General features: G+C 29.0%; 1 protein-coding gene across 1 annotated transcript in view; it reads left to right on the plus strand.

Annotated features, from left to right (window-relative positions):
• The window catches only part of LOC107436603 (beta-alanine transporter), a 164,787-nt gene that overhangs the window by 127,472 nt on the left and 23,004 nt on the right, over nucleotides 1-14,311 (plus strand). Inside the window, exons 5-6 of the mRNA XM_071179363.2 lie at nucleotides 2,061-2,187; nucleotides 3,547-3,677. Of these exons, the coding sequence (XP_071035464.2) occupies nucleotides 2,061-2,187; nucleotides 3,547-3,677 (258 nt within the window). The remainder of the gene's footprint in view (nucleotides 1-2,060; nucleotides 2,188-3,546; nucleotides 3,678-14,311) is intronic.

Raw genomic sequence — 14,311 nt, forward strand, 5'->3', positions numbered from 1 at the left:
AAATAATATGCTTTAATATTGTTTAAAGAAATTTAAAGCATAAGATCTTTTAAAATACTAAAGTGTATTTCTTAATTATTAGATAGGTAAATACTAGAATTTATCAGGAAAAAGAAAGATTTAAACCTATCCAAATATGTTTTAAACAGTAATAAGGTGAATAGCAAGGTATATTAAATTTATTTATAAAAGTCAAGTTACTCAGTATTTTTAAATAAGTTACTTTGCATGGAAATACATCGAAAATTTCTATTTTATTTTAATATTTCTTTGAAAATACGAAATTAATTCATGTGCAAATTTTCTGAATTTAATTAAAAGGAGCAGGTGTTTATGAAGAATTAATTGAAACGTGAAAGAGTTTAACTTATTTGATTTTTATAATTCAGGTGAAAAATATTGATTTTTTGTTAATAGTTGAAAATATGGCAAGCAGTTTCAGAAAGGGAAATAATTTTGTCTACTCAGAAATGCTAACTATATTTTGCAACCAAACTGTATCATAACCAGTTACCGTTCGTATCATGACCAAACTAGAATAATTAAGCGTAATAATATATTTGTTCGAGATTGAAGAAATTTTTAGTTTAAGTTTACGAAATAACATTATCGTATATTTTGCAATTCTATTAAGTACATTGTTTTCTGATAAATAATCACGCTGGGAAAAGTTTTTGCCATAACTCTTGCAAAACAAAGCAAAAATCATTTCAAATGAAAAATAGTTTAGGATTATGGTTTGCAAAATAGTTCTATACATTGGGCTCTGTAATGGTGACTCTTATTTTTTGAGTTTCTTAGAACCCTTGTCAAAAATGAATACAAATTTATGAGTACACATTTTAGGAGTCCTATTAGTACACAATCTATAAACAAGGAAAAATCTTAACACAGTTGGCGAATTATTTCTGAGGTAGGTAGGGCTTAAATAATCAAAGCCTTATTTATTGCCGGGGGGGAAAGTTGGAAGGGGATTATTAGAAACTCCTCGTTTTATGTGTCATTCTAACTGATTTTAGATTCTTTTAATATTGCTTTCTTCAACAGCGATTCGACATATTTCGGTAAAATTTCAGTTTTTCCAAGCTTAAATACTAATTTTGAGCCTTTAATGTAAATATATATTTTCATCCTTTTTAAGGGTGGTGTTTATGGAACACCCTCATGATCCAAAAATAAGCATGTAAGTTATGCTTTCAATTTAGATTTAGGTAAGAAGTACTATAACTAAAGTACTGCATAGAATAGCGCTCAATATATAGCGCTGATATTAAATAAAACTATAAATTGCCTGAATATTAGTTTAATAAGCAATTAGATGTTACTAATAATGATCAGAACTATTTAGTTGCCATATGCCTTACCCACCAACATTTTAAGGTTTACGCAAAATATTTTTCTAGTTGTAATGAACTAAAGCTGAAATTTTTTAAACAATTAAGATTTTTGTAAAACTGTTATCAAACGTTGTATCATAGACATTTGTCAATTCGATATATCAGTCTGAATTATTTATATAAAGTGGAGTTATAATTTTTTAATGCCAAAGTATTAAAATGTTAATGAACTTCCTGAACTACATTTTCTACCACTAGAAAAAATAGCTTCTGAAACTACGGAAATTACATTGTTGTTGGAGGGTATGTGCATGTACTAACAACTGAACTTACTTAAACTAAGAGAAAAACAAATATTATATTAGTACTTTATGGAATTATTACTTTTATTCATATAACCAGTGATTCCACTTTATTTTTGAAATTAATTATACCTCCAAAAACCTGTATTGGGACTCTGAAGCTATTTTACCCCTATACTTATAAATTTATCACTATACATTATAACCCATGCTGTTCTAAGCGTACTACTATACTTATAATTCCCAATACTCCTAAAAAGCAATCTGTTTAGAATAAATCGATTTAGCTGCCAATTGGCACTTGTATGTCTCCTTCCACCGTGGGAATGTAAATAAAACGCCTAGAAATCGTTGCGTATGGTTCTTGTGCTATTATTTATATGTTTTTTTGAACATGTGCAATAATCCAGCAGTTGGTCAGGGTATTTCCAGAGTCACCTGATTGGTTGAAGGAAAGAGGCCGGTATGAAGAAGTCAGCAGGATATTTGAAGTCATAGCACAAGCGAACGGGAGAGAGCTAACTCCTGAATACATCATCAACATGAAGGTATTTATCTATTTTTAAATATTACACTTTCACAAGAATAACTTAGACACAGCAATCATTCTAACTATTTATTCAACAACTTCAATGTCAATTAATATATTTCTTAAAATATTTAAATAATCATGAAAACATAACATTTAACTTATTTATACATATTACAAATAACCAGCTACCGTCTTTGGTACCAAAATTGCAAATGTATAATAAAAAATTCTGCCATCGGCCACAACTCATATGCTGATATTTTTTCTCGTTTTGTTAAACTAGAAGTATATTTGTTATGTCAAAACCCAAATGAACATAGGCGTAAATCTTTGTTTTTAAAATTCATTGAATTAAAATGTGGTGAATAAGGTGGCCATTCTTGTAGTATTGTGGTCTGCACCGTTTTTAGTGCCTTTAGTTCCATGTGCTTAAGAAGCACAATTGTTAACACATTTTCAACTTTCATTCCACATAAAAATGAATTCGATTTGCTTTTGCAAGCATATCCGGGATTTTTAAGCTTGAATTAATGCATAACATAAAAAATTATAAATTTGGTGACTTATAAAACCATTTGGTTTTTATACATAGTTCAAATTATTTCTTGCCACCTAGTAAACTTTAACTTCCTTTACATTTTTCGAAATAAAATGCAAAAAGACTTTAAATTATGTAAATTTTTTTGCCTACTTATAAATTAGAAATGAAATGCTTATATAATTGAACATTTTAACTATACTTTAACTCTTCTTTAAACTACACGTTGGGTAATTAATACCATTATCTTTAAGTTTATCGTTTGTTTTTTTTGAAAAAATAAACTAGCAATTAATACTTACATATGATTTAGTATTTCTTAGTTATTTAAATTACTTATTTATTGAAATAAGTTTTTATATGAGTTATGTGTAAAAAAATCTTTTCTCATACAAAGAATCATTTTTAATTTTTTAACTTTATAACTCACAGTGTAATAAGAGCAAAAAAAAAAGTTTGATTTTGTTTTTAAAAAAGTTGATAGCCAACAAGTTTAAGTTTCAGACGTTAAACAACGTTGATTATTTTCTTATAAGGATAGGCAAAATATGTATAATACTTAAAAATTCAATAACTTGCGTGAAGTCTTTTTTTTTAGTTGACTTTATGTTCAGATTAAATTGGAATGACTTCTTTTTGACTAATTTAGTCAATTTCTTTATAATTAGACGGCTCCATTAGAAATTTGTTTTTCGCTTAATTCACGTTAGTGGTAACCTACCACTTTATACTTTTCACCAATCTGCGTACAGTTATTCAAAATAAAAACTTAAAGAATTTTCTGAATAACATCGATTTATTACAAAATAAACCATATCTTTTTTTTAATACTTGTAGAGAAGGTTCAGGATAGAAAGGTCTATGTTGGAAGAAAGACGAAAAAATAAGAGGCATGTCCCATACACGATATGGGATTTGTTTCGTGGGTCCAACACCAGCAAGAAAACCACTGCCATTATTTTTATATGGTAAGGAAATCTAGTTTAGTTTTATTTCTAATGCTAGTTTTATGCTTTTTGAAAGCATGATAATTTAACTGAAATAAATTAATTTATTTTATAATTGAAAAAAAAATTTATAATTGTGTAAAAAGCGAAAAGAAGATATCCTTAGCATATGTATTTTCATTTAGACCTGCACTGTGTTTCTTCTAAGCTTACTTAAAATTACATTCAAAAATATATATTTTTGACGAATAGAATATATGCCTTAAAATCTCACACACATTTACACGCATGCGTCAACTCAGCTTTCTTCAAATCAAAACGAATAGAAATTTATTAAACTCTGTTAAATCTATGTTTAATATTAAATTCACCGAATCTATGTACCAAATCAATGTACCAAACATATATATCAATTTCACTAAACTAATACAAAATATAAATATCTAGAATAAAACATAAAAATTAAATTAATTACATAAAATTAAAGATCTAGTTTTCTAAATTGAATTGAGTATAGATATTTCAAAAGCAAGGTCTACTATCAGAGAGGTTATAACATTTCTCTTGCACACTGCAAAAAGTAATTGCCACCAATTTTAGTGTTCAGGCAAACTAATGTTATTACATTGCATTTTAATTTACCTTTTAGCTGTTATAGTTTTATTTATTTATTTATGTTTGTGTGCGTTTGTTTATGCATCATTTTTCTTAAGTTTTTCGTAAGAATATCAGCATGATTCAAAAATGTTAAACCAAAAGGCAGAAAAAATACATGCATCATTTACAGTTAAATAACATCCGGCAAATTATTTTAAGTTCTGAATTTAAAATGATGTTTGTTTTGCAGCCCATGGAATATGATTTTTAGTTCTATCCCTAAGGTAATTTTAAATTAACTCTTTTTTTTAAAAAAGGAAAACTGGTGCAAAGAATAAAATATTTCGTTAGCGCAGAAGTAAAAGGCGCATTTTGCTGTCTTGTTTTCACAAATCGCACTGTTCAGATATTTTATCTTTTAAAAGCTTTTTACTTATATCACCTTTTCCTTTTCTGCTGCATCTTTAGTTACTTTTTTTTCTGTTTCCGATTAGTTTGTTTTTAAGTCAATATATTTTACGAATGTGTAATAATTCACGTTACAGGATATAATTATTCTGCATAGAAAGTAAAGTCGACGGATTTTGAATAGAGTATGATATAGCAGTTTTCTTAGAATAAAAATATAGCTCAGTAACGTTTTGAAATATTCTGACTTATGAAATAAAGGTAAAATAAATTTGTAGCCAGAAAGAGTTTTGAACCTACGAGTTATGATTGAAAGTAAGTCGAATATGTTTCCTAGATGTCGAAACGAAACTGAGCTAAATGCAATTCCTGTTCTTATTTAATGCAGGGTAAACTATTTTCTTCTCTAAATTTCTTGGAAACTGTGAGTGGACAATTAAAAAAGTAATACAGTTGAATTAAATATTTTAAAATCAGAAAAAAAGCTTTAGAAATTTTACGATACAATATTTTATATCCTTTTAAAAAACAAACATTTAAATGTTTAAAATTTTATTAGGTTCAGAAAGATGCCAATGCCTAAACTATTCTTAATAGCTCATTTCGAACAGATAATAACATAATTTACCCATTTAAAAGACATTAAAGATTTAAAATATGCTTAATAACTTGTATGGAATAAATGACAAAATTATAATTACATTAGCTTTAAGAAATTGCACTACACTTTAGAAATACATAAAACAACAACAAAAAAAAACGTAAAAAAACTTCTATTATATGGCTTTTATAATTTTTCCTTGTTAAAATCCTCATTATTACTCAGCTTAAAAATTGCATCTAAAATTTGAAATTGCCTTTGATAATTACTGTTGCATACTAAATATGACATCAGCTCATTTAGATAAGTACTTGAAAATCATAATTTATATATTAATACTGTCGGATAATGAAAAAAAATTTTTTTTTCATTTTTAAAAATTCTTTTTTTAATGTCTGTAAGTGGCACATTTTTGTTATTGTCATTTTTAGACAGGTTGTTGTTAATAACAAATCTAACATTTATTAATATGCTTACAATTATTAATATTCTTACATTCATTTTAGCATGCATAATATTTCAAATCCTCCGCGATTTTAAAAAATAAAGAGGAAAAAAAAATTTCATAGATGTTTTCAGTTGATTAAAAATATTTGTTAAAGCAATTGCTGTTCAGAAAATTCGATTGAATTTCAAATTACAAATTATCATAATAAATCATATGCTATTTTAAATAGATATACTTCTACACTACTACTAAATTATTTTTACTTCTTAACGTTATAATACATATTTTCTATTGAATTCTCTGTACTTGAACGTGTATTATCGAAGAAAATCATTTCCCCTATGTATGAGTATAAAAGCATACTAATTATAGAAGTTCCATGAACAATTTTTTATCAAACAGTACTTCTAAGTAATTTCACTTATTAACGACACGGTTCATTTATTCCTTTTTACAAATGATATTCGGCACTCTATATTCATCACCGATCTCAATAAGCCCCGTACAAATTCTCGAACCAGGTAATTCTTTCGAGATGGAACGAAATAATGATGCTCATTTAATATGGAATTTTCGTTTCATATTAGCATATTTTCCCCCATTACATAACTCACCGAAACAAATGGGGAAAAAGAATTTAATTTTGAATGCTTTCTTCTTTTCATATTCGAAGGACAAAGATTCGCAATGTTTAATGACAAAGATACCATTTTGTTCCGTTCTTAAGTTCGAATTCCTTGTTGGAAGTTTAATGAGGGAGGGATGATTTCCTGACAGATAACACAACCGAAGGATGAAATTCGATTTTATTATAGTGACCTCTTTGTCTTTAACTCCGCACATAACTCATGAAAGATTTGTAAGTGGCATTCAGTCATTGAATTCATCGGGGGCCATCTTTTCCAATTTGTGTCAAATCTTTCAAATCGCTCTGTTCTATAGACGGCGAGAAAGGTTCTTTTGACAGATGCTTCCTCCGGAGGAAAATCTATGGAAATCGTTCATCATTTATGATTACCTTTATCCCAATTATAGATTTCAACAACTGCAATCATTCTTTTTTTCCTTTTGAAAATAATCCGATGGCTAGTTGAAAAGGCAAACCTTTTAGAATAAAAGTTCCAGGATCTCGGCATTAAAGTAAAGTCTATCGGTATAAAACTAATTTGTAAATTGAAAGATTTATATCGATTGAAATTGCTATAACATTTTTAATGTTTTGTTTTAAAATAACGGATGAATTTTCAAACGATGTGTTTAGTTTCCGATCAAACCACGAGATCTAAAATGTGAAACGAAATTCTTCCTGGACTTTTTGGTGGCCATGGGGAACATATGGGCAACGAATCATGAGTTCCTACGAGTAAGCTAAAATTAAAAAAAAAAAAAATGGTTTTTGAATAAAAGAAAACACAGCCAATTATGTGTTTAAGAATGAATGTATGTTTAGTTTCGATCAACGATTTGTTTGTCTTAATAGACAGTGATACTCATTTTCAAGAGTTACTTTCTGTTGTCAACTCGACTGACCCCCAACATTCAATTTACTTTGAACGCAGAAATTATTTTTAACTTTACCTTTTTTGATGTTCTTGTAACTAAATACCCTGATCATTTTTCACCTCCGTTTATCGTAAACATTTTGCCATCTCTTTGTCCCCTCATGTTTATTCTAATCACCCTAATTATCTTAGAATTTCTGCATTTGATACTTTTGTTTTCAGCTCACTTAACCTTTACTCGGATTCTACTTCTTTTAACTCGGAACTTAACTTCCTTCGCTCGATTGCTGCTTACCTGTGGATTCAACCATTCTATAGCTGTTTCAGATCTTGCTAAACTCACTAGACCCTAACACCCCTCTTCGTCTAACCCTGACAATGAATTTGTTACTTCACTTTTTTTCCTCCAATTTACGATAAAATTGCTAAAACCATTTCCCGTTTTGATTTTAAAGACATTTTAGGCCTGTTAAAATTAAATTTGAGTCTCTTAAAAATTCTCTCAGTGTAAAAAATCGCAGGAATATTTATCACATACACTCTGCGACCTTGACTTTTTAGGGAAAACCAGACTTGATTTAAAAGCTAGCCTTAAGGAACGCGATAGATACCCGTTATCAGGAATTCGATAAATCTTCGATTGCAGCATATCGTTGGAATCTTGGGCTTAAGTATATTTTTTTACCATGGGATAATTATTTCAATCTCAGTCACATTAGCTTCTCATACCCTTGAATCTTGCTTCATTCACATAAATGCTAATTCCCAAGTTAACGGCATTAGTTCGTCACCACATGCATAAAAATGTATTTTACCCTAATTTGCCCTTCTCGACAACAGCGGTTATTCTTGTTCTGTTTTTTCATCTTAGTTTTTTTTTCACTCACAGCTACGACGGTTTTTCTAGTTTTGTTCTTTACCTTTATTTTCCATTTCTATGGGCGACATAACGCTTTTAAACTTCAAATGACTTTTGCTTCTTCACATCATTTTGCTTCTTCTCATATGTCTTGAAAACGGGCGACTATTTTTAATCGCTTGAAACATATCAACTTTTATTTCCATCTGCATACCTTTAAAGCCAATAAAGTTTTTTTTTAATGAAATGACTCTATAAGGTTGTAAAGTAAGTAATAAAAAGTTGAATTCAAAAAATGTTTTCTTTCTCAACAAAATTAATATATTTCAATAAGCCACCTATTTTTTTAAAATTAAATCACCAAAATTGATTAAAAAAATTGATTAATTTATAAGCACTTTTCAGTCATCAATATCCTCAAGATTTTTTTAGCAAGTAATGAAAATAGATGTTTAAACCTTATTTTACAATAATCTTCTAGACCTAACTATTTCGCGTATTCACAAACATATGTGTAAAAAAAAAATACCGTATTGATTTCAGACTGGTGCAGCATTGCTGAACTTATCTTCTAATGAACCACTTATCGGAATTCCAAAACCTAATTTCCATTGATCGTATCGCGTCTACTTGAATGGCAGAAACAGTAGGGATCTCTTCAATATCTCATTAATTGCAAATAAAGTGCCTTTTAAGCAGACGGATACATGTACGCATTTAAGCAGATTGTATTTTAATGGGACTCCGTTATTGATGTTTTGGAAGATAAAGCTGGTTTAACCCAGGTTTCTTTTTCATTACTGTTTGCAAATGGATTGGGTAATTGCTTAAAGTGTTTAACTGATACGTGATTTGTGTTTACCGAAAATATGCTGAGAAGTATATATTTTTTCTAAAAAATCTTTTTTTCTTTGATTATAATTAGACGTGATTGGGTATTCAGTTAACAAACATTGAAGGCCTCATCTTTATAAACGATACAAATTTAACTTCTACTGTGATTTCTATTTATTTGTCATTCCTATTTGCAAATAGATTGAGTGAATGCTGGAATGTTTAATTGATGAAAAATGTTTACCAAAAATTTGTTGAGTAATTAAAAAAAAACAAGCTGTTTCTTTTTTTGTTAAGACTTAGAATAGTTTGCGTATTGAGTTCATAGATATTGAAGGCATCATCATTAGAAACAATTCAAAATTAATTTTTACTGCTATTTTTATTTCTTAGTAGTTCCTGTTTGCAAATAGTATTTCTAAAATGTTTAACTTATCCGTGGCTTGTGTTAATCGAATATATACAGAGTAATTATGGTTTGAAAATAAGTTTTTTTCTTTTAATCTTAATTTTGTTAATTATGATTAAGCGTGTTTGAGTACTCAGTTCACAGATATTGACTGCATCATCGTGATGAACAATGCAAATTTTACTTTTACAGTGAATTCCATTTCTTTGGTTCTCAAAATAATTTTTCAAACCAGATAAAAAATTGATTTGTGAGAAAATTAGAAAATTATTGTAAGCATGATAGCCTTTACTACTATTTTCAATCATGCTCTGAATAGCTAATACAGGATAGGTAATGTGCTAATATGGAATAGATACAGAGTAGACAATAAGGTAATAGAGTGCTTCCTTCCGACAGAGGCTATTTGGATTTAAATCTCGACGTTGTTCGATTTAATCATATTAACTGCCGATTCTCACCAACCAAACTATTGACGCAAAACATTTCAGCTAGCGTTAAATCTTCAAAGATGAAATTTATAGCTACTATTGTTTACTTTAACATCTTATTATTTTATTTTATAACCGTCGTTGAACAATTTTTCGGGGTTTAAGATTACTAATGATTAATTCCGTGGCCTTGTCATTTTAAACCAAATCCAGAAGACAAAGAAACTCCTGGATCAAGTATATATATTGATATAATAGTTAAATATATACAAAATTAGAAATAAGGAATTGATAATTTTTTGAGTCAATATATTCATAATAAATGAAATTTAAATATAATCGTAAAAAAATGTGATAGATGTGTAGTACTCTCACACTAAATTCGCTTTCAGCAAATGCAGTTATATGTTTTTGTTGTTTGGGTTCGTTGACATAGCAATTTATGGAGGTATAATAGGCAGCAGTTGTAATCAGGATACGGATATTTTCCTACGAATAACACATTAATTTTCCTAATGCTATTACTAAACTATAAATCACTGAAGATTAATTTCCAAGTAAATAAAAACAAATGCAAAAACCAAGATCACTGTTTTAACAATAATTGATAAATTAATACTTGACGTCACTTTTCATTATTTTTTTTTAAAAAAACTTTTTATTTTTATATAACTCTATAAAAAAACTTGAAAACATTTTATTACATTTTCAGTATAAGTTGATTTATTGTACAAAAAAGCTTGCATAGATGAAATTTGCTTTTCGTAACTTCTAACTACATTTCTACTTAAAAGCTTGTTTACAATAAGCTCTATTTCCAACATGTTTTGGTAAAATTTCTTTTATCGTCGAGTTAACCATGGAAGGTTTTTGAAGTTTCTCTCCGTGTACCGCATACACAAATAACGCATCAGTGCTTCATGAAAGGAAATTTTTTCAATTGTTCCTTGCTTTAAATCAGAGAGTTGCTATATATTTTGGGGGGATTAGGAAACGGAGATTGGAATTACTAGGATACGGCAATTGTTTCGTTATAATAAAGGGTAGTGAAGCCGTTTTATTAATCTCCTGTTGAGCATTGAAAAGCTACCGAGTATTAAAAAGCTAAAGAGATAGCTAGATCTCCCTAAAAAAATTACATTTATAGTTATCAGATGGTGTAAAATTAATCCCTGAGGGTTAAAATATTTTTAATTTAATGCATCATCTTAATTAGTATTAAAATAATTAACAATATCCTACTTTAAAAGAAACTTTAACTATCAGTAAATGACTCCACCTCAAAGTGAATTCTGAAGTTAATTATTCTACTTCCAAAAAGTCAATCTAAATTTTGTTTATAGTTTGTTTTTTTTAAAGTTTATTTTAACAAAATTTTGTAAGCGCACAATGTATTTTTTTAAAAATATATCTTGTAAAATATTTGTTCGATAGAAAATAATGCGATTTTTTATATTGTTGTGCATAAATGCTATAACATTCTTCCGCATGCCCAGAACCATTCGGGTAATAAATCCAAATTTTTGCGGATACCAGGAACAGGCCCAGTAACAAATAAATTTTAGATCAGAGCCAGCAAAGTAAAAAACTATTTTCTCCCGATTACACGGAGACGGCAATATTTTAGGTTTCGATACATCTATAATTGATACTTTAGAAGTTACATTTTTTCATCTTCCTCCGTATTCACCAGACATGCCTCCCACTCACTAGCACTAAGCAATTTAATTTTGTCAACGCTTTAACCCTTTTGTGGGCCAAGTGTTTCTCTTTGGAAATTCTTCCAGCCTTTTATGTTTCATTATCAATTAAACAATAATATTTAACCTGAATGCCTAGTAAAAAATGAACACTAACTGTGAGTAAATAATGCGGAAACAATCAAAGAAACTCTAATCGTGATTTAGGAATGCATTTAATGCATTATGAATTTATATGCATTTAAGAATTGTTTTAACTTGCAGGGCCCGCCCTAAGCAATCGCCACCTCGTCAAATGCGATAAAATTGTGTTTTGGCGAGATTATCGGCACATGATTTTTTTTTTCTCTGGAAAGAAAATTTTTTTTTTACTCAATCCTCAAAATTACGTCAAAATGAATTTTTCCAACTAAATCAAGATTTTTTAATTCGATTACAATAATTTTCGATAGATGAGCCGCATAACCAGTTAGAATTCGGTCCAAATAATATAAGCCTGAAAAAAAAATACCGTTAAATATTTTTCTTCGAAAAAAAAAGTGAATCATAAAAAATTGTTAAGATTTGCATTTGGCGAAATCTTTCAAAAATTGGCGAATACTTTTGATATTTGGCTAATAATTTGAAATCCTTAACGCGGGCCCTGACTTTTTATGTCTAATGATAAGGAAATACTAATGGTGAGGAAAAATAATGTAAGAACATGAATTATGATCTAAGAATACATAATAGAACGTCATATGACTTATTGTAACTTACATAACTATTGCTAAATAAACAATAACTATAAGGAAATAGTATAACAATCAAACAAACTACAATTATAGTCTAGGAATGTAAATCGACACCTGCCTTAACTTGCCTGCGTGATACAGGAATATAGCAATAAATAAACTTAAACTGTGAGGAAAGTCATGGAAATAATAAAACATCATTGAATAACAATAAATTAACGAAAATTATTTTTCGAAAATGAAAGCATTTGAAAAAAGTATTGTTCCAATGTTATAACTAATAAAGACTAATTTATTTATATATAAATACATCTCGATTATATGGCATTATTAAGCATGTAGTAAACTTAATTAAACAAAATATTTTCTAATTACTACGTAAAACCCAAAATGAAGGTTTCGTTTCAATAATTTTCTTGCCAACGAATTCTAAAACAATTCGCTTTATTCAGATTTATCGGAATACTTTATTATCAAACCAGTACGATAATAAATTGCAATCTGTCTTATACCACCACACAAATACTAACTTATTAATTGTTGCATCTGAAAGCAGACGATCTGTATTAACTATTTTACATATTAAAAACAAAAATCTGACAGATTACTACTAAAACCATGACTTCGACTAAATATTCTCGAATTATTTCTCCATTATGAAATAATTCGTATATATTGAGGTTTCCGGCAAAGTTTCGACCGATAATGAGATTCAGTGGGCTTTCCTCTCAAATTAGGAAATTCGAAATTAACAAGAGCAGAGTTAAGCATTAATGCTCTCTCTATGCAGCCGTTCCCAATTAGTTCTAAAGATCGTATGTGTGGGTGGGGTGTATGAGGAGATCTCTCCCGTTTAAAGGATTCTACATAGTGGTTGTAGTACAAAGTCCAAATTAAGCTGGCGTGAGATTTCCACTCGGTTCGATGGATCAAATGTTTCCAAAGTGATGTTTCAAATATTTGGAGGTGTTAGAAAGAGATTTGGCAGGTTTAGAATATTAACTAAGATCGCCAAATGACTAATACCATTATTAGTGCCTTATGAATTAAAGAATTGAAGCATGATTATATGATTCATTTACGGAGATAGGATAGATAAAAGCTGAATCAGTTTATTATTTCACGATTTAGACGCAACTAAAAGCATATTAAAAAAAAAAAAAAAAAAAAAAATAGGAGCTTCAAGAAAAAATATAATGACAAATATTACGATGAAGGTAATGGTGTGTGTTTTTATTTTATATTTTATAAAATATACCGTCGTTGAACAGACGACCCAATTTTTGGGTTTACTACTAATGTTCAACTCCGTCGCCTCGAAAGTGTGAACTCAAGAAGACAAGGGAACTCCTAGATCAAGTATTGGGAGACATTTGCCTTCGCGGAGGACTTTTTGGTGGAACTTACTCGCATTTGTGTTACATGGAGAGGAAGACCACGAGAACCTCCCACGGTTAGCCATACAGCATACAGCTCTAACCCATGATCCGTCTGCCACTGAGGATATTTCACGTCAGCACTGTGGTCAGTGCAAGCCGGATGCGGATTCATATTGACCAACCATCGCTGGGATTCGAACCTCGGTTCACCTCATAATTTTTTTTTTTACGATTCCAAATTTGTTGAAAATCTTGACACAATTGAAAAAAATATATATTTATGTGCCCAAAAAGATTAAATAAATGATACGTTAGTCGCATTAAAAGTTACAGTAAATCTCATAAAGTAAATCGTGAAAGCTTACTTTTTACTACCTAGACTTAATGCCACCACCAGTTGCTATAGTTAATAGTTTCTTAGAGTTTTTTACTCATTACAATCGAAAATATCGGTCTATATGTTACAAAATTTTCTTTTTTATACAGCATGCTCTCCCTTCCTATTAAAAATAAAAAGGTAAGAACTATTTCAATGACTCGTGAGTCGTATAAAAATAAAATTTTATCTATTTTATTCGAAAATATCAGTCTATATGATACAAAATTTTCTTTTTTATACAGCATGCTCTCCCTTCCTATTAAAAATAAAAAGGTAAGAACTATTTCAATGACTCGTGAGTCGTATAAAAATAAAATTTTATCTATTTTATTCGAAAATATCAGTCTATATGATACAAAATTTTCTTTTTTATA

Source organism: Parasteatoda tepidariorum, chromosome 1, assembly GCF_982258835.1.
Source record: "Parasteatoda tepidariorum strain Cologne lab strain chromosome 1, Ptep-v5.0, whole genome shotgun sequence".
NCBI lineage: Eukaryota > Metazoa > Arthropoda > Arachnida > Araneae > Theridiidae > Parasteatoda > Parasteatoda tepidariorum.